This window comes from Scyliorhinus torazame, chromosome 10 (genome assembly GCF_047496885.1).
Source record: "Scyliorhinus torazame isolate Kashiwa2021f chromosome 10, sScyTor2.1, whole genome shotgun sequence".
Taxonomy (NCBI): Eukaryota; Metazoa; Chordata; class Chondrichthyes; order Carcharhiniformes; family Scyliorhinidae; genus Scyliorhinus; species Scyliorhinus torazame.
The window spans coordinates 42,167,688-42,188,701 of record NC_092716.1 but is presented as its reverse complement, the minus strand read 5'-3'; the positions used below and the strand labels follow the sequence as shown (position 1 = coordinate 42,188,701).

At 49.2% G+C, this 21,014-nt stretch overlaps 1 protein-coding gene across 4 annotated transcripts in view; it reads right to left on the bottom strand.

Moving 5' to 3' along the window:
• piezo1 (piezo type mechanosensitive ion channel component 1 (Er blood group)) overlaps window positions 1-21,014 on the bottom strand; it is a 423,492-nt gene that overhangs the window by 254,082 nt on the left and 148,396 nt on the right. For all 4 annotated transcript variants that reach the window (XM_072518003.1, XM_072518005.1, XM_072518006.1 and 1 more), the window contains exon 4: window positions 9,561-9,603. In XM_072518003.1, the coding sequence (XP_072374104.1) occupies window positions 9,561-9,603 (43 nt within the window). The remainder of the gene's footprint in view (window positions 1-9,560; window positions 9,604-21,014) is intronic.

Here is a 21,014-nt window from a genome sequence, read left to right as displayed (position 1 = left end):
GGAAGGCGCAGGGGGCGACCTACGAGTATGGGGAAAAGGCTAGTCGAATGCTGGCACACCAGCTCCGTAAGAGGGCGGCAGCAAGGGAAATAGGGGGAGTCAAAGATGGAAGGGGAGCCACGGTTCGGAGTGCGACAAAAATAAATGAGGTATTCAAGGCCTTCTATGAAGAGCTGTACAGATCCCAGCCCCCAGCAGGGGAAGAGGGGATGAGACAATTCCTAGACCAACTGAGATTCCCAAGGGTGGAGGAGCAGGAGGTGGTTGGTTTGGGGGCACCAATTGGGTTGGAGGAGCTGAGCAAGGGTTTGGGGAGCATGCAGGCGGGGAAGGCCCAGAGGCCGGACGGGGTTCCTGGTGGAGTTCTACAGGAAGTACATAGACCTGTTGGCCCCGCTACTAGTGAGGACCTTTAATGAGGCAAGAGAGGAGGGGACCCTGCCCCCGACAATGTCAGAAGCGACAATTTCTTTGATCCTAAAGCGGGACAAGGACCCACTGCAATGTGGATCATACAGGCCGATCTCGCTCCTCAATGTGGATGCTGAGTTGTTGGCAAAAGTGCTGGCCACGAGGATTGAGGACTGTGTCCCGGGGGTGATCCACGAGGACCAGACGGGATTCGTAAAGGGCAGGCAATAAAACACTAATGTGCGTTGGCTCTTAAACGTGATAATGATGCCATCGGAGGAGGGAGAGGCGGAGATAGTGGCAGCTATGGACGCGGAGAAGGCCTTTGACCGAGTAGATTGGGAGTACCTCTGGGAGGTGCTGCGTAGGTTTGGGTTCGGGGGAGGGTTTATTAGTTGGGTTAAGCTCCTTTACAGAGCCCCGGTGGCGAGTGTAGTGACGAACCGGCGGAGGTCGGAGTACTTTCGGCTGTACCGAGGAATGAGGCAGGGGTGCCCCCTGTTGTTTGCATTGGCGATTGAACCCGTGGCCATGTCATTGAGGGAGTCTAATAAATGGAGGGGGGGGTGGTCCAAGGGGGAGAAGAGCATCGGGTGTCGCTATATGCGTATGACCTGTTGTACGTGGCGGATCCAATGGAGGGGATGGTGGAGGTCATGCAGACTCTAAGGGAGTTTGGGAAGTTTTCGGGCTTTAAGCTCAACGTAGGGAAGAGTGAGCTCTTTGTATTACAGGCAGCGGACCAAGAAAGAGAGATAGGGGACCTACCGCTGAGGAGGGCGGAGGGGAGCTTTCGGTATCTGGGGATCCAGATAGCCAGGAGTTGGGGGGCCCTACATAAACTGAATCTGACGAGGTTGGTGGAGCAAATGGAGGAGGACTTCAAAAGATGGGACATGTTACCGCTCTCGCTGGCGGGTAGAGGGCAGTCGGTCAAAATGGTGGTCCTCCCGAGGTTTCTGTTTGTGTTTCAGTGCCTTCCCATTGTGATCACCAAGGCCTTTTTTAAGAGAGTAGGCAGGAGTATTATGGGGTTTGTGTGGGCAAATAGGACCCCGAGGGTAAGGAGTGGGTTCCTGGAACGAAGTAGGGGCCGAGGAGGGTTGGCGCTGCCAAACCTAGGAAGCTATTACTGGGCAGCAAATGTGGCAATGATCCGCAAGTGGGTGATGGAGGGAGAGGGGACGGCATGGAAGAGGATGGAGATGGCGTCCTGTAAAGGAACGAGCCTGGGGGCGTTGGTGACGGCACCGCTGCTGCTCTCGCCGACAAGGTACACCACGAGCCCGGTGGTGGCGGCAACGCTAAGGATCTGGGGTCAGTGGAGACGGCACAGGGGTGCAATGGGAGCCTCGGTGTGGTCCCCGATCAGGGGCAACAACCGGTTTGTCCCGGGGAGGATGGACGGGGGGTTCCAGAGCTGGCATCGGGCGGGGATTAGAAGAATGGGGGACCTGTTCATTGACGGGACGTTTGCAAGCCTAGGGGCACTGGAGGAGAAGTTTGAGATACCCCCGGGAAATGCTTTTAGATATATGGAGGTGAGGGCGTTAGTGAGGCGACAGGTGAGGGAATTCCCACTGCTCCCGGTACAAGAAATTCAGGATAGGGTGATCTTGGGTGTGTGGGTCGGGGAGGGCAAGGTGTCGGAAATACACCAGGAGATGAAAGAAAAGGGGGAGGCGCTGGTAGAAGAGTTGAAGGGTAAATGGGAGGAGGAGCTGGGGGAGGAGATCGAGGAAGGTCTGTGGGCTGATGCCCTAGGTAGGGTTAATTCCTCCTCCTCGTGTGCCAGGCTCAGCCTGATACAATTTAAGGTGGTTCACAGAGCTCACTTGACAGGGGCGAGGTTGAGCAGGTTCTTTGGGGTAGAGGACAGATGTGGAAGGTGCTCAGGGAGCCCGACAAACCATGTCCATATGTATTGGTCATGCCCGGCACTGGAGGGGTTCTGGTGAGGAGAGGCGGGAGCAATATCTCAGGTGGTGAAAGTTCGGGTCAAGCCAAGCTGGGGGCTAGCAATATTTGGAGTAGTGGACGAGCCGGGAGTGCAGGAGGCAAAAGAGACCGGCATTCTGGCCTTTGCGTCCCTCGTAGCCCGGCGAAGGATCTTGCTAATGTGGAAGGAGGCGAAGCCCCCTAGCGTGGAGGCCTGGATAAACGACATGGCTGGGTTCATAAAGTTGGAGAGGATTAAGTTCGCCTTGAGAGGGTCTGCGCAGGGGTTCTACAGGCGGTGGCAATCGTTCCTAGACTATCTCGCGGAGCGTTAGAGGAAGGTCGGTCAGCAGCAGCAGCAACCCGGGGGGGGGGATGAGCAAGAGATAACATGAAGGGTTGGGGAAACTGGCACGTGCGGGAGAGAGCCAGTGTATAAAGCTATGTAAATATACCATTTTGCCATGTATATATCTTGCTCAGTGCGATTTCTTGTTATTTTGTTACAGGGGGGGGGGGGGGGGGGGGGGCTATTGTTTGTAAGGGAGAAAAATTGTGTTGTTAAAAAACTTTAATAAATATATATTTTTTTAAAACAGTACCAATGTAATAATAATAATCTTTTATTGTCACAAGTATGAAGTTATTGTGAAAAGCCCCGAGTCACCACATTCCGGCGTCTGTTCAGGTAAGCTGGTATGGGAATTGAACCTGCGCTGCTGGCCTTGTTCTGCATTACAAACCAGCTGTCCAGCCCACCGAGCTAAACCGGCCATGTGTAAAGCTGATCATCAATCAATACATGTAGTGACAGTTATGACCCCCTGGCAGTAGGTGGAACCAGACACACATGGAGCCAGATATACGTATCAGGTGACTGACGAGACGCAGGCGGTCGGTAGTAGGATGGAAAGCAGGACAGTCGCATCAGCTTAGCTCTGCAGTAACTTAGATACAATTGTCTGTATATAGGTTTCTTGGTTACATGTCTATGTGTTTAATAAAAATACCTGTTATAGCTAAACACACATGTTCTATGCGTGTCTTCATGATCAGGGGAGCCATAGAACGCAACAATGTGGTTCACTGATTCTGTGAGAGTCCCACTATTTAAGCTTTGAGGCTATTCATGCAGGTTTTCTTAGGTTCAACAAAAAACACGTTTATTGAAAATATTTCACAAACTAAATAAAACTGAGTAAATCGCAACCAGCATTTATACAGTCTCACGCATTTGTCTGGGCCCACACTCACTCACCAGTATTGATCGCAGAGTAAGAGGATAGGCTTCTAGGATTATTTACAGTTCAGGAAAAAAAATTGAAAGGAGGTTACGGTTAGCTGTTCCTTGGCTGGCTCAATGCGGTGGTCCATGTTGCGGCCATTTTGTTCAGTTGTCTTCCTGGGTGTAGTTGCATAGAGCAGACTTTCGCTTTTTTTCAGAAAAGGTCTGAGTTCGCAGTTTGTTTCCCTTCTCAAGATGGTTGCTTTGTTAATCAAGCACAGCACGTCTGAGAGAAATAGAGAGGTACACAGCTTCAACAGCCTGTGTTCAGTACAGTATTGTCTTTTGTTCTGCCTCCTACTTGGTATGGTTCTTGAAGCAATTTTCAGGTTGTATGTTCCAGGGACATTCTATTATGTCTGCTGCAGTTATTGTTTCAGAACAGGTAATTGGATTTTATTGTCTCATCTCAGAAATATTTGAAAAAGTCTCAGGATGATAGAAATCAACAGGGGAAGGGGTTGTTCTTGCTCCCCAAGGGTTTGGGTCTTCATCCAACATGGTGGAATGCAAAATTGTGTGTACTGCAGCAGTCTGGGAAGTTTCCCATTGTCTGTAGAGGGATCCCAGTTTTCTTCTAATCCAGCCAGGAAAAAAAAAAATTGAAATTGCATCTTCGAAAAACACATGCTCGTAACACCCTCCTTTAGTTGACCAGCAAAAAAATCCTGTGATTTGTAACCTTGCCTGTTTCAACAAAAAAGTACTTTCCCCATTTGCGTGCAAGAGTTCAATATTCAAAGCCAAAAATGGTAAAATGTCATTCATCGCATTAATACCGCAGTTGAAACAAAACCCTCAAAATGTTTGAACAAACTTTCATGCCACAGATCCACACATCCAACTGTATTACTGAACACATTTGGGTCGATTAATTGCAGTTTAACAGTGGTGTTTCTGCTGATGTGATGCTGTAGAACTTTGAATACGAAAAATGTATACTAGTCCGCTGAAAATTAGCCACAAGCTAGTTATGAGTAATGACAATACACGTGTAGCACTGACTGACTGCAAAACCTCCACCCTGGTCAGTTTTGTCTCCTCAGACCTGCGTGCAATGTCAACCCCTACTATTACACAGAATCTGGTCTAACAGATCAAATAAATGGTAGAAATATTGAACTTTTTCTCACCTTATGGAGAACAATTGTTTTTTGGGGGATTTTTTTTTTTTTAATTTAGAGAACCCAATTCATTTTTCCAATTGAGGGGCAATTTAGCGTAGCCAATCCACCTGCCCTGCACATCTTTGGGTTGTGGGGGCGAAACCCACACAAACAAGGGGAGAATGTGCAAACTCCACACTGACAGTTACCCAGAGCCCGGATCGAACCTGGGACTTCGGCGCCGTGAGGCTGCAGTGCTACCCACTGCACCATCATGCTGCCACAGGAGAACAATTTCCTCATCAAACCTCCTACATTCAAGTCTAAATCATTTATATAAACCACATGTAGCAAAAGCCCTAACACTGGTCACAGGCTTCCAGTTGGAAAAGCACCTCTCGACCATTACCTTCTGCTTCCTCCATTGCACTCAGCCAATTTTGGACCCAATTTGCCAAATTTCCTTGGATCCAATGGGCTGTTAATAATCTCAAACGGTTGCCAGGGAAATGGATGAGTCAGTAACTAGGGAATAGAGCTTGGAACAGGAATCAAAAACAAGCCTTCCCAATATTGAATTGGATCAAGTTTTGCTCATCTGATATGGTTTGTCAGATAAACAGTTTGCTAACTTAGCAACGGTGAAAGAGTTGCAAGAGGTGGTGATGAGGTAGAATCTGGGTGTTGGTCAGTGTACATGTGAAAAGCAAAACTGGTTGATATCACTGAGGAGCAGTTAAATGAGAAATAGAAGGGTTCTAAGGACTCATCCTTGGGATACACCAGAGGAATACAAGGCATTGCCAATGATATGCTAGATACATTTACATAGGTAAGGATGGAATCAAGTGAGGGCAATCCCAAACAGATTTGTTTTATTCATTCAAGGCATGTGGGCTTCGCTGGCTAGGCACGCATTCATTGGCCAGTTCTAACTGTCCGTGAGAAGGTGGTGGTGAGCTGCCTTCGTGAACCACTGCAGTCCATGCGGAGTGAATCAAATTGACTGAAGACTGGCAGCTGTGATGCTGGGCACCTCTGGAGGGGGCCAAGATGGATCATCCACTTGGCATTTTTGGCTGGAGATTGCAGCAAATGCCTCAGCCTTATCTTTTGCATTGATGTGCCAGGCACTACCACCATTGAGCCTCCTGCTCCAGTGAGTTGTTTAAATGTCCACCACCATTCATGGCCAGATGTGGCATGACCATAAAGTTTAGATCTGATCTCACTTACGGGTACTGAAGGGAGGGAGGCGGGAGGAGAGTAGGAGGAGGAGGAGGCATCACAGTGCTCACTTGTACCTTCCACCAGCTCTGGAACACACCCTCAGTTGGTACTAGTGCTAGTTCACGAAGAGCCTCACAATTTGGTGGTTACCCCACCGACACGTGTCTGCAGCAGAAGGAGGCAGTTCAGCTGAGGACAGCTGTGGAAGAGACATCTGTGAGCTCCAGGTCAGATGACGATATCTGGGATAAGCCTTCCAACTCATGGTGGAAAGTTAGCAACAGGCAGGGCAACATCAGGCAGAACCATTTGAAGCCTTCAACAGAGTGGCACGCGAGTCGGATGAGTCTGTCCTTCTGCTCTCTGATGAAGTGATGCCCACACATCAAGGTCTCCATGAGGAGGTTGACAGACACCATGGAGACCCTGGTCAAGCAGAACACCCAGTTTCGTGCCATAGACCTGCACTCTATCGCTGTTGCCATGAGTGAGTTCATGCAGGGGCAACGCGAGGGGGATTGGGACACCCTCCAGGCGCCTCTTACCCTCAGTCAGGCCGGGGCCCTCGGACACCCGAAGAGAGGAGGAGAAGCAGCTAGACACCCTAGGGTCATCCACTCAGGACTCTTAAGAGGTTGTCCACTTTCTCCAAATCCCCCCAGCTTGTGAACCCTTCAGACAGTCATTGGCTCCACAAACCCCTCCCTTGCACATTCACCTGGACATTTTATCCCCCTTATACTCCTTCCTGGCAGTGCAAAGGGAAGAGCTGGCTCTCCGGTCGAGCGCCAAAGTAAGCTGCGACCCTTCCTGCCTCAGCTCTTCAGGGGATGGCCACCGGAGTCATCAAAGACATCAGAGCTAACAACTCCACAGGCTGGAGTCCACTCCTGCTGCGGACGTCAGGGCAGCACCTGGAAGGTAGGCCATGTAACATCAAGAAATTGTGATCACAAGTACTTGCACGGGTGAACACTGTCAATGTATTATCTGTAAACATATTCACTGTCACTTAATAATGTCCAGTCTGGTCTTACAGCAGTCTTGTCTTTCCCCCCACTTCAATCCTCCTCATTCAAATTGACCTCTCCGACCTACTCCCCTGCAAGTCCCACTATATCCATGCTTACATCCATGGCCCCAACAATAACCACCACTATTCCTTCTACCAATACTACCATATCCTCATTCCCCCCACACTATCGGCTCCCACTGCCCCCTCTCACACTCATCATTCCAGACTACCATGCCCACCCTCAGTTTATTCACCGGGTGGCAGTCATCGTCTCCATAAATCCCTCCCTTGCACATTCACCTGGACATTTTATCCCCCTCATACTCTTTCCTCCTTTACTCATTCCTACCCTCTTATTCATCCCCCTTTTCTCCTTCCCTCCTCCAAACTCCCTCCCCCACCAGCTTCACCCCTCCCAATACCTTTGTTCACCCGCTAAGAGCTTTCTCTCTCACTAACACCTCTACCTTCCCTCCACCACCCTCTTCACCACACCCTTACCAGCCTACGGCAAAGATCCTGAGACTCCGAAGCAGGTCCGAGACATCAGCGAAGACCATGGACGATGCTGCAAACCTATATTGGGCAATACATTTCTACCTAAGGACCTCATCCTGTCGTTTGTGCGGGATTTAGCTGGCAGAGGTTGATTCCCATGCCAAGTGGCCTGCCTGGCAGGTTTCCCTCCATGGGCTGGTGGTAAACAAGGAAGTTTCCTCCTTACTGGACCCCTTGATCCCATTGGAGCACTTCCCGAGGTTTTGCTCCCTGTTCCGCCGTTCGTCTCTCAAATCACATTCCTGCCCCAGCGGAATTACCCACCAGCTGGGCATCAGGCAAGACCCTCATTCACTTACCCAAATCCCAATTCTATGTGGTCCCAATGTTCTGATGAGCTGCCTGCCTCTAATTGGCTGACAGCTCTTGGAGGCAGGATTTGCTGGTCCTCAGGGTGGAAACCCCACCTCCACCCTATGGTTGCAGAGCAGCTGATGTCCCCTTCAACAAGTTCAACCCGACCACCATCCATTGGCTTTTTAGCTGGGAAGAGACATGGGAATCCGGCACCGCGTAAATTCAGCCCTATGTTCTCCCAAACCTGAATTGTCAATACCATTTTTTTTTCATGTGTAAACATAAAGTTCGACCACTTCTGTAATTGAATCCGCCCAAGTAAACACATATTTAGTCAAGCAGTGCTGATGAGGCAGTCAACCACAAATCCCATCATTTAAACAAAGTGATCACTGTTGAGAAACAGTGCCTGAAGCATCAAATAAAGAAATAGCCAGCAGCTGTATCTTCTCACTAAAGCTACACTTTGGCATAATCATGCATGAGGAAGAGATGATTGAACACAATATGCTGCTGCCCACATAAAGTGGAAATATATGTGTACTTCCAGACAATTAAATATGACCATTGTACAAAATGAATTTAATTCCAATAACACTTCGGGCCAGCTTTGTCCATTGCCCAGTTCTGGATTTAACTCCAATAAAATATAATGCAAGTGGATTTATCTTCTCCTTATCCCAGATTTTCCAATAAACCATTAGACTTATGGACAAACTGCGAAGCTGGAACTCTTTTCTGGCCCAGTGTGAGAATGACAAACAAACCATTCATCTTCTGGTTTTTTCCACATTCTGTTAAATCAACGGCGTTTTGTATGAGCTAGATTTGCACTTCACTACATTTCTTCATGCAGTGAAGTATGTGCCCTGATAAACAACAATTTGGACTTCAGTGGAAAATAGTAAAGTATTATTTTACAGAAATGTTATCACATGCAAATTGAGACCACCTGGTAAAAGAGACAGGTTTTAACGAGTATCTTAAAAGGAAGATCAAGAGTTGGAGAGCTGACAAGTTTAGAAAAAATAATTCCAGTGCTGAAGACACAGCTGCCAATTGTGGAGCAATGAAAATCAAGAACGTGCGGGAGGTGCGCAGGGATCTTAGAGGGTTGTAGGTCTGGAATAGGAAACAGAGATAAGGGGTGGGGGTGGCAAGGCCAGGGAGGGATTTGAAAACAAAGATGAAAGTGTTCAAATATAAGCATTGCCAGACTGGGAGCCAATCAGTGGGCAGAGGTGAAATGTGAACGGGACTTGGTGCGAGGTAGGAAACACATAACTGAGTCCGAGAGGAGCGCAAGGACACAGACTCAAACATAATAACCCTTGGCGTTAATCCTTTAGATACCTGCTATAAAAGTATATTAAAACAATAGAAACCTTCCTGGTACAGGTATTCATAATAAAAATAACTGTATTTGGTAACCTGTAACAGAATGTACAACATTAAAATATCACAGTAGTAGACCAAATATAAAGTCAGTCTTTTTTTAAAATTGATTCCCAAGCAATCTGTACATTTTTTGTGAATGATGGAATATTTGTTAAATTACATTTAACATATATAGACCTCTGTGGTAATAAAGCACCAGGTAAAGATATATTAATTTGCTGTATACTTTGAGATTCATTTGTAACAATATCTAAAAGTCATAAAATTACAATGAAATACATTTAAAATTATTTCTTGTCATTTCTTATGAAAATTGTTGTACCTGGTAACTCCAATGTGCCTGGACAGGGTTTCCCATGTGCTGCCTGCAACAGAAAAGGGAAGACTGTTACAATCAGGAGCCCGCCTTGTCCATAACGTTAGATAATACCTTCAGCATAAAGCAATTCACAATTATTTATTTATTTATTTAAAAATATATATTTTTATTGAAGCATTTGCAAAATTTTTATAACAATCACAAACAAAACAATAATAACATAAACATCAACATGGTAAACTAGACATTTCCCACCCAATCCCTTCTGTAACATCCCTTAACCATATTGCACCGACTCGCACCCCTCCCCCCCCTTCCCCCCCCTTCGGAATGCTGCTTCTGCTGATATTTAAATTTTCCCCGAGAAAGTCGAGGAACGGCTGCCACCTCCGAGAGAACCCCAGCATTGACCCCCTCAAGGCAAACTTTGTTTTCTCCAGCTTGAGAAACCCAGCCATGTCACTGACCCAAGTCTCCACACTCGGGGGCTTCGAGTCCCTCCACATTAAAAGGATCCGTCTCCGGGCTACTAGGGAGGCAAAGGCCAAAACGTCGGCCTCTTTCACTTCCTGAACTCCCGGGTCTTCTGACACTCCAAAGATCGCCATCTGTGGACTCGGCACCACCCGTGTACCGAGCACCTCGGACATTGCCTTGGCAAACCCCTGCAACAATTCACAATTATACCACATCATCATTTACCTTTGTGCCCATTTTGGACACTTCTCAGAGACCATTGCTCATTTGTTCAATGACAAATATATAGGGCAGAATTTTCCAGCCCCTCCATGAGGCACCACCGGGATCTTCCTGTCCTGCTGATGTCTACGGCATTTTGCATGGTTTTCCAGTCCCACCGTGGGTGGTTGTCTTCAGTGGGACACCGGGTGGGAATGGCTGGAAAATCCTGCCCACAGTTTCTGGTCATCATTGTCAACATTATTCGCATTAGCTCACTTTTTCTATGCCTGGTAACGTCAAAAACTCTGGTTATTTCATAGGTTCCATTTTCATAGAACCGCTACAGTGCAGAAAGAGGCCATTCAGACCATCGGGTCTGTACTGACCCTTGGAAAGACTAGCCTACCTCGGCCCAATCCCCCACCCTCATCCTAAGGAGCAATTTATCATGGCCAATCCACCTAACCTGCACATCCTTGGACTGTGGGAGGAAACCAGGAGCACCCGGAGTAAATCCACGCAGACACGGAGAGAACGTGCAAACTCCACAGAGACAGCCACCCCAGACCGGAATTGAACCCGGGTCCCTGGTGCTGTGAGGCAGCAGTGCTAACCCCTGTGCCACTCTCTGTACTTGATGCTTCCGGTTATTGAGCAGAAAACTCCAGCTCTAAGTTATCTATAAATTAGTTCAGGTTACTGTTAATACTGTTAACCTATAAATACGTGCCTGGGAAGCTTTTACAGGTACTCACACCATTTATTAAACTTAGCTATGAGTGAAATTTGAAATCCTGGTAAATGTCTTCCAAATTGGTGACAATTTTCTAAACATTGCCATTCTATAAATTGAGAGCATAAATGGCAACGTATGTTTTACATTTCCTCGGCTTACCTAAATATTTTTAAACAATTGCTATGATAATCTCATGAACAATTTACAGGAGAATATCAACTATTTTCAGATAACCCAGGATTAGAATAACTGAACAAAGGAATTAATCCCTCACTCATTTGAATTATGTTGTAGGCGAAGAGGAAACATGTTGTGCAGTTTCTATTCTTCACTAATGCAAATGATGCTTTCAGGCTTGACTTGTTTTTAGCTGATGTTACATCATACTTTAGATTTAGGTTCCAGAGGCCAGTGTTCATGTATTTAATTTGATTTCCTGTAGCCCCGTGACAAACTGGTGACCATTTCCCTCTCACTGTCCAGCCTTATTCGTGAACAGTCACTTGGACTAGGTATCAGATTGGTTTCATTGCCCATATTATCCCACCCCAGCCAATGCAGACATTTTTTGTTATTCTTCAATAGGACGCGAGCGTCACTCGCCGGACCTGCATTTATTTCCCATTTCCAGTTGGCTCTGAACTGTGTGTCTTCCTCGGCCACTTCAAAGGGCATTTAAGAGTCATTTCTGTGGCCCTGGAGCCATAGAACCATAGAATTCCTACAGTGCAGGAGGAGGCCATTCAGCCCATCGAGTCTGCACCGACCCTCTGAAAGAGCACCGTACCTAGGCCCACTTCCCCGCCCCATAATCCCATAACCCTACCTAACCTGTGCATCTTTGGACAACAAGGGACAATTTAGCTTGGCCAATCCACCTAACCTGCACCTCTTTGGACTTTGGGAGGAAGCCCAGGCAGACACAGGGAGAAAGGGCAAATTCCACACAGTCACCCAAGGTTGGAATTGAACCTGGGTCCCTGATGCTGTGAGGCGGCATTGCTAACCCCTGTACTACCCAGGTACGGATGGTAAGGATTGCAGATTTCCTTCCTTAAAGGACATTAGTGAACCAAATGTGCCTTTCCGACAATCGGCAATGGTTTCTCAATTAGACTGTTAATTCTAGATTTTTTAACAATTCAGTTAAAATTACACCAGCTGGCTTGGTGGGATTCGAACCTGGGTCCCCAGAGTGTTCCCCGGAGTCTCTGGATTACCAGCCCAGTGTCAGTGCCGCTACACTACTGCTTCACCCTAAGACAGAAACCTCCCGTGGAGCAGAAGGGCAAAAGTTTGTTTGATTCTGACTTTCAGTATGATTACAGAACGTGAAAGCGGGACTACACGATCCTTCTGACCGTTGAGTTTTAAGCAGGAGGTGTCAGGGAAGTTACCACAGGAATTTAAAGATTGGGGAAAAGAGAGCGAATAAGGTGAAACAGCAAACAGTATCATGCAATAATGAGATGGATTCAATTGAATAAAGCAGGCACAAATTTAATGTTTCAATTACAGATAGATTCTACAACACGATGGACAGAAGTGCACCTTGTGTTTATGCAAAATGACACTTCAGATTTTGGAGGAAGGAAAGTGTTCAGTAACTGCACCGTGTACAGATAAGGTAACATTACTCAAAAGCTGTTTCCGTCACCTGCTTCTCCCATGATCAATTCTGCTCTCTTTCTCTTGAAGGCATCATCATTTTTCTCATCAACAGTTACATGTTATATATGAACCTAATAACTTCACAATGTGTTCATCTGATACCCATTCATGCAGACCTGCAGTGGGAGTCATGGCGGAGTGATCAAGTGCAAGAACCATGAACATTCAACCCCATTTCAAACACAAGAGCTGTCAGGTTCAATTGTAGTCACTTGATTGCCCTCCCAGCTCAGATCAACTAACTAAGCACACGCCATGATGGTGATAACAAGTGACGGCACAACTTGAAACACAACACAGTAAAAGTTAACATTCAAAAGTAATAAGTCCTTTACTGTGGCAATTCTAAATAGCTCATAATTGGCTGCACAAAAATCAAGCTGGAAAGATGTGGCCTGGCTCAAAAGAAAGGACACTTGCAAAACACTACTGATCCACAGAGAGATTTCCAAAAAGAAATAGGTTACAGATGAGGTAATGGAGGTGAGCTACAGGGCACGCAAGCCATGGAAACTTGTTGAATTTAAGCTGCGATTTGCAATAAAGGTTTCATATTCTACTGATCCCAACACATTTTGTTTCTTGCCATATGTTAAACTTGATTTATTTTTCATATATAGAATCCCAACAGTGCAGAAGGAGGCCATTCGGCCCTCGAGTCTGCACAGACCCACCGACAGAGCACATTATCTAGGCCCACTCCCCCACCCGATCCCCGTAACCCCGTGCATTGATCATGGTCAATCCATCTAACCTGCACATCTTGGGTGTTAGAATTCATAAAAACAATGATGGTGGGATCTCTCCTGTATGGCACCATGTGATGAAGGGTGGTGGGTTTGGGGGAGGGGGTTCGGTGAATTGGGGGGGTTGGTGGGAGAGGCGAGGCAGGGAAGACAGGAGGACATGGGATTCATGGGAGGCCTAAGGCTTCCTTTGGAGGCCTGGAGGACCACAAGAAACCTGAAAAATAACATTTTGAATTTATCTGCTGGGCCACATCTGGCAGGATCCAGTTCCTGGGGAACCAACAATGACTTTTAACCCAGTGCCTAACCAACCCCCCACCCTCACCGCCCTTCTGGTTGATATTGCTGAGCAACTCCTGACATCATGAGACCCAATCAACATATTTAAAATCAGGATCAAGCTTCCTTCCAGTTGGTGCCCTGCTCAAATGGGCAAGTTAATATTGGGTCATGCCAGTCCAAAGGTTCAGTGAGGGTAACTTCCATTCAGTGTATATTAATTGTGTATGATTGTATGCCTGTGCTGGGTATTAACTGGGAATTCAGTTGAGCTCTTTGAAGTTTGGGTTTTTTGTTACACTGGGTTGATGATGGCCCTTTCAAATGGGGCTCTTTGGTTATTTTAAAAGAGATACGAATAGGAAAAAACTATAACACTGGTGGTTGGATTAAAGGTGCATGAAATGTGTATCGCTGTAAATCAAGGCTTAGAAAAGTGTGTAAATATTGGCTCCAGTTCTATCCTTATCACCAGGTATTCTGGAATACAAGAACTGACACCCATTATTTTTACTGTTCACTCACCTCCCAGTTTCTGCCAGATGAACATACAATTTACTAATGAAGGGTAATAGATCCTTCTAATCATTAGTTTTAGAGAGAAAAAACAGATAAGAAAGCATTGATGCACTACCAACAGTGTGCTGAAAAACCTTATTTTTCGTGTAGTCCAGTTTAGGACAGAGTAACTGAAATCACAGAATACAGTGCAGAAGAGGCCCTTCGGCCCACTGAGTCTGCACCGACACATGAAAAACACCTGACCTGTCTATCTAATCCCATTTACCAGCACTTAGCCCATAGCCTTGAATGTTATGGCGTGCCAAGTGCTCATTCAGGTACGTTTTGAAGGATGTGAGGCAGCCCACCTCTCCCACCCTCCCATGCAGTGCATTCCAAACTGTCACCACCCTCTGGGTAAAAAAGATTTTCCTCAAATCCCCCTTAAACCTCCTGCCCCTCACCTTGAACTTGAGTCCCCTCGCAACTGGCCCTTCAACTAAGGAGAACAGCTGCTCCCAAACCACCCTGTCCATTCCTCTCATAACCTGAAACACCGCAGTTAGGTCGCCCCTCAGTCTTCTCTTTACAAGTCTTGCATGTGGGACCTTGTCAAAGGCTTTGCTGAAATTCACAAACTACAGTGACTGCACTGCCTTCATCTACACATCACGGGCCTTGGCATCAGGGAGACAACACACCATCCTGGAGTTACTTTGACGGCCACAGTAGCGCCTATCTCCTCTGACAACTTCCTCTGTTAACCCCCCCTGCCCCCGCATCCCCCTCCTCCTAGGCTGCTCGTGGTGCCAGAATCTTAGTTCTGTCCACACTCCCTGGGGAAACCAGCCTCCAAAATGGAATACCAATTTGCTAGTGGGACCCCAGGGGACTCTTCAACTATTTGCCTGTTTCTCTTGGACTGCCTGGTGGTCACCCATTCCTTTCCTTCCTCGTGTCCCTTCAGCTGCGGTGTGCCCGCTTCTCTAAACGTGCTATCCACGGTGCACTCAGACCCGCGGATGTTCCACAGTGCCCCAGCCACGTTCCAGCTCTGAAAACTGAGCTTCCAGGAGCTGCGGCTGGACACACTCCCTGCACACATGCTGGTCGTGGGGACCGGAAATGTCCTGTAAATTACTTAAGGTATTGATGCAACAGAAACAATTTATGTCTCCCTGATGCCCTGAAGGTAGAAAGTCTTTCTGAGGTGCTTCACAGAAGAAGAAAGGAATATATACTCAGCCTCTGAAAGGAGAATTAACAAAGGTGTAGGGAATACCCAAATAGAAGGAGATTATGGAAGCAAGAGAAAGAGATGCAGTTAGAGGGGGGCTTGGCGTTGGAGAGGAGTTGCTATGATGGGCTAACTGAACAGGGACCTGGAAGGTGGTCCAAAGGGAAGAAGTGGAATACAAAATGGCTCAATCTTAAAGACAAAGAAGGGCATCCTGATCATCAAAAGCTACTGACAGGTATTCTATGTTGACGCTGATGTATTGCAGGTGGATTATGTCCTGCCGCTGACTTTGTAGAATGAAATCCCTTGTGATCACTTAATGGCTACGCTGATCTCATCAATACCATTTCCATTCAGCAAAATGAAAACTGCAGCACAAAATAACATCTCATTCAGCAGTCTCAATGACCTTCGACCAAATGTGCTGAGAATTAAAATGTCATTTGGTGCACCAAAATGTGTTTTATTCATGAGAAAACATTGCAAGGGTATGCTCAGGGTAATTGATCACTGCTGTTATCTCACACTACACTCACCACCGAGGGCTTAGCATTTTCTTCCACATCGGAGTCAGATCACTTTTTCCAACATTTCCAACAAATAAGATATTTCCCTTCCCAAAATCAACAGTCTTAACTCCTGGACCAAGAAAAATATTGAATTGCTATCAAATTAGATCAGTAATATTAGTGAAGTACACATATGAACAAAGAACAAAGAAACGTACAGCACAGGAACAGGCCCTTCAGCCGTCCAAGCCTGCGCCAACCATGCTGCCCGTCTAAACTAAAAACTTATACACTTCTGGCGTCCGTATCCCTCTATTCCCATCCTAATCATGTACTTGTCAAGATGCCCCTTAAACGTCACTAGCGTCGCTGCTTCCACCACCGCCTCTGGCAGTGAGTTCCAGGCACCACTACCCTCTGTGAAAATAACTTGCCTCGTATATCTCCTCTAAACCTTGCCCCTCTCACCTTAAACCTATGCTCCCTAGTAATTGACCCCTCCACCCTGGAAAAAAGTCTCTGACCATCCACTCTGTCTATGCCCCTCATAATTTTGTATACCTCTATCAGGTCGCCCTTCAACCTGTCGTTCCAGTGAGAACAAACCGAGTATATTCAACCTCTCCTCATAGCTTATGCCCTCCATACCAAGCAACATCCTGGTAAATCTCTTCTGCGTCCTCTCTAAAGCATCCACATCCTTCTGGTAGTGTGGTGACCAGAATTGAACGCTATACTCCCAAGTGTGGCCTAACTAAGGTTCTATACACTTTTGGTTGCGGCTATGCGGAGCTAAGTCGCACATTCGGCCGCTCCCACAAAAACGGACTTTTGGGTTATTTTCAGCGCCCCCAACACCACTTTTTCGACGTTTCCCGGTGTGGGAAGGAGATTACAACAATTCCCCGATAGTATATGGCTTTTACCAGGAGCGGGGCGACTAAAAAGGTGGTGGTGGACCCGAAGAAGGTGCGAGGGAAGAAGAACAAAATGGCGGCTGGCGGAGACCAGGCAGCGTGGATGCAGTGGGCGGAGGAGCAACAGGAGGGTATCCAGCGCTGCTTCAGAGAGATTAAAACGGACCTGCTTGAGCCGATGAAGGCTTCTATTGATAAGCTGCTGGAGACACAGACGGCCCAGGGGGTGGCGATCCGCGAGGCCCGGCAAAAGATCTCCGGCAAAGGAACGAGGACGAGATCTTAGGCCTGGCGGTAAAGGTGGAGGCGCACAAGGCGCTCCACAAAAAATGGCAGGAGCGGTTCGAGGAGATGGAGAATCGGTTGAGGCGGAAGAATCTGCGGATTCTGGGCCTCCCGGAGGGGCTGGAGGGGCCAGATGTGGGGGCCTATGTGGTCACCATGCTGAACTCGCTGATGGGAGTGGGGTCCTTCCAGGGGCCCCGGGAGCTGGAAGGGGCCCATAGAGTGCTGGCGAGGAGGCCCAAGGCTAACGAGCCTCCGCGGGCGGTGCTGGTGCAGTTTCATCGGTTCGCTGATCGGAGTGTGTGCTCAGGTGGGCCAAGAAGGAGAGGAGCAGCAGGTGGGAGAACGCGGAGGTTCGAATATACCAGGACTGGAGTGCGGAGGTGGCGAAGAGGAGGGCTGGGTACAATCGAGCAAAGGCAGTGCTGCACAGGAAGGGGGTGAAGTTTGGCATGTTGCAGCCGGCGTGACTGTGGGTCACCTACAAGGACCGGCACCATTATTTTGAGTCTCCGGAGGAGGCGTGGGCGTTTGTTCAGGCCGAGAAGTTGGACATAGATTGAGGGTCGGGATGGGCGTTTGGGGACTGCGGTTGATGTGTTACTTTTTGAGGGGGGGTTGCTGCTGCTATGGTCAAGGGGGAGCTGGAGCAAGTGGGGGGTTTCAAGACAGGGGTCTGCCGCCGCGGGGAACGGGCCTGGCGTGGGGGCGGGCGCGTGGCTGGCCGAGGAGGGGTTATGGCTAGTTGGCGGGGGAGGGGGGCGGGTAGCCCCCTGATCCGGCTGATAACCTGGAATGTAAGGGGACTGAACGGGCTGGTCAAGCGGGCCCGGGTGTTCGCGCACTTGAAGGGGCTGAAGGCGGATGTGGTTATGCTCCATGAGACACACCTGAAGGTGGCAGACCAGGTAAGATTGAGGAAAGGGTGGGTAGGTCAGGTGTTTCATTCGGGGCTGGATGCCTAAAATCGAGGGGTGGTCATCTTGGTGGGAAAGAAGGTGTAATTCGAGGCGTTGAGCATTGTGGCAGACAATGGCGGTAGGTACGTAATGGTAAGTGGTAAGTTGCAGGGAGAGAGGGTGGTACTGGTCAATGTGTATGCCCCGAATTGGGACGATGCGGGTTTTATGCGGCGCATGTTGGGTCGGATCCCAGACTTGGAAGTGGGGGGGCCTGATAATGGGGGGAGACTTTAACACGGTGCTGGGTCCGGCACTGGATCGCTCCAGGTCTAGGACGGGTAGGAAGCCGGCGGCGGCTAGAGTGCTGAGGAGGTTTATGGACCAGATTGGAGGGGTGGACCCTTGGAGATTTGCAAGGCCGGGGGCTAGGGAATTTTCATTCTTCTCACATGTCCACAAGGCTTATTCTAGAATCGACTTTTTTATTTTGAGCAGGGCGCTGATAGCGAGAGTAGAGGATACCGAGTATTCGGCAATAGCCATTTCGGACCACGCCCCGCATTGGGTGGACTTGGAGCTGTGGGAGGAGAGGGTCCAGCGCCCGTTGTGGCGCTTGGAGGTGGGGCTGTTGGCGGATGAGGAGGTGAGCGAGCGGGTCCGAGGAACTATAGAGAGGTACCTGGAGGCCAACGATAACGGGGAGGTCCGAGTGGGGATGGTATGGGAGGCGCTGAAGGCAGTGGTTAGGGGAGAGCTGATCTCCATTTGGGCCCACAAGGAGAGGAAGGAGCGGGGGGAGAGGGAGATGGTGAGGGTAGACAGGAGGTATGTGGAAGAACCTGAGGAAGGATTGTTGAGGGTTGAGGCGCAGCCTCCAGGCCGAATTCGACCTGGTGACCACCAAGAAGGCGGAGGTGCAGTGGAGGAAGGCCCAGGGGGCGATTTACGAGTATGGGGAAAAGGCAAGCCGGATGCTGGCGCATCAGCTTCAGAAGCGGGACGCAGCTAGGGAGATCGGGGGAGTTAAAGACAGGGGAGGGAGTGTGGTGTGGAGTGGGGTTGGCATCAATGGGGTCTTCGGGGACTTTTATGAGGAATTGTATCGGTCCGAGCCCCCACGGAGGAGGGAGGGTTGGGCCGCTTCCTGGACCAATTGAGATTTCCGAAGGTGGAGGAGGGACTGGTGGCGGGATTGAGGGCCCCGATTGGGCTGGAGGAGCTGACCAAAGGGATAGGAAGTATGCAGGCGGGGAAGGCACCGGGGCCAGATGGTTTCCCGGTCGAATTCTATGAAAAATATATGGACCTGTTGGGCCCGTTGCTAGTTAGGACTTTCAATGAGGCAAGGGAGGGGGGGGGGGGGGGCTTTGCCCCCCACGATGTCCTGGGCACTGATCTCCTTGATCCTGAAGCGGGACAAGGATGCCCTGCAGTGTGGGTCTTACAGACCGATTTTGTTGCTAAATGCAGGTGCCAAGGTGCTGGCGAAGGTCTTAGCCACGAGGATTGAGGATTGTGTGCCGCAGGTCATCCACGAAGACCAGACGGGGTTCGTGAAGGGGAGGCAGTTGAACGCGAATGTGCGGATGCTTTTGAACGTTATCATACCGGCGAGGGAGGGGGAGGCGGAGATAGTGGTGGCGATGGACGCTGAGCAAGCCTTCGATAGGGTAGAGTGGGGGTACTTGTGGGAGGTGCTAAAGAGGTTTGGGTTTGGGGAGGGGTTTGTCAGGTGGGTTAGGCTGTTGTATGAGGTCCCGATGGCAAGTGTGGCCACAAACTGGAGGAGGTCCGAGTGCTTTCGGTTGCACCGAGGGACGAGGCAGGAGTGTCCCCTGTCCCCCCTGCTCTTCGCACTGGCGATTGAACCCCTGGCTATGGCACTAAGAGAGTCGAGGAACTGGAGGGGTTGGTGCGGGGTGGGGAGGAGCATAGGCTGTCACTCTATGCGGACGACTTGCTGCTATATGTGGCGGACCCGGTGGGGGGAATGCCGGAGGTAATGAGGATCCTTCGGGAATTCGGGGATTTTTCGGGGTACAAGCTCAACATGGGGAAGAGCGAGCTGTTCGTGGTTCTCCCAGGGGACCAGGAGAGGGGGATTGGTGAGGTCCCACTAAAAAGGGCGGAGAGGAGCTTCAGGTATTTGGGGGTCCAGGTGGCCAGGAGCTGGGGGGCCCTGCATAGGCTTAATTTCACAATGCTGGTGGAGCAAATGGAGGAGTTCAAGAGGTGGGACGCGTTGCCGCTGTCCTTGGCGGGTAGGGTGCAGTCAATCAAAATGACGGTGCTCCCAAGGTTTTTGTTCCTGTTCCAGTGCCTCCCCGTGTTTATCCCAAAGGCCTTCTTTAGGCGGGTCAACAGGAGTATATTGGGTTTGTGTGGATGCGAGGGACTCCGAGGGTGAGAAGGGTGTTCCTGGAGCGGAGTAGAGATAGGGGGGGGGGGCTGGCGCTGCCCAACCTCTGTGGGTACTACTGGGCCGCCAATGCGATGATGGTGCGTGTGGTAATACCAGGTATTGTGGTACCCGAGAGGTGGATGACCATTGGCTAGACCCAGGAGTCTACCATTGGCTGATGTACATAGCTCCGCCCTGAGAGGCGGAGTATAAGAACCAATGCTGTCCCAGCAGCCTTCACTTTCTGTATCGAAGCTGCTGGGGAACAGTTCTAGCAGATTAAAGCCTATTAGTTATGACTCACCTTGTCTCGAGAGTAATTGATTGCGCATCAATGCGCAAGTGGGTGATGGAGGGGGAGGGGGCTGCATCGAAGAGGCTGGAGACGGTGTCTTGTGTGGGTACGAGTCTGGGGGCGCTGGCGACGGCGCCACTGCCGTTCCCTCCAAGGAGGTATACCACGAGCCCGGTGGTGGTGGCTGCCCTCAAAATCTGGGGGCAGTGGAGGCGGCACAGGGGCGAAGTTGGGGCCTCGGTGTAGACCCCCATACGGGAGAACCACCGGTTTGTCCCAGGGAGAACAGAT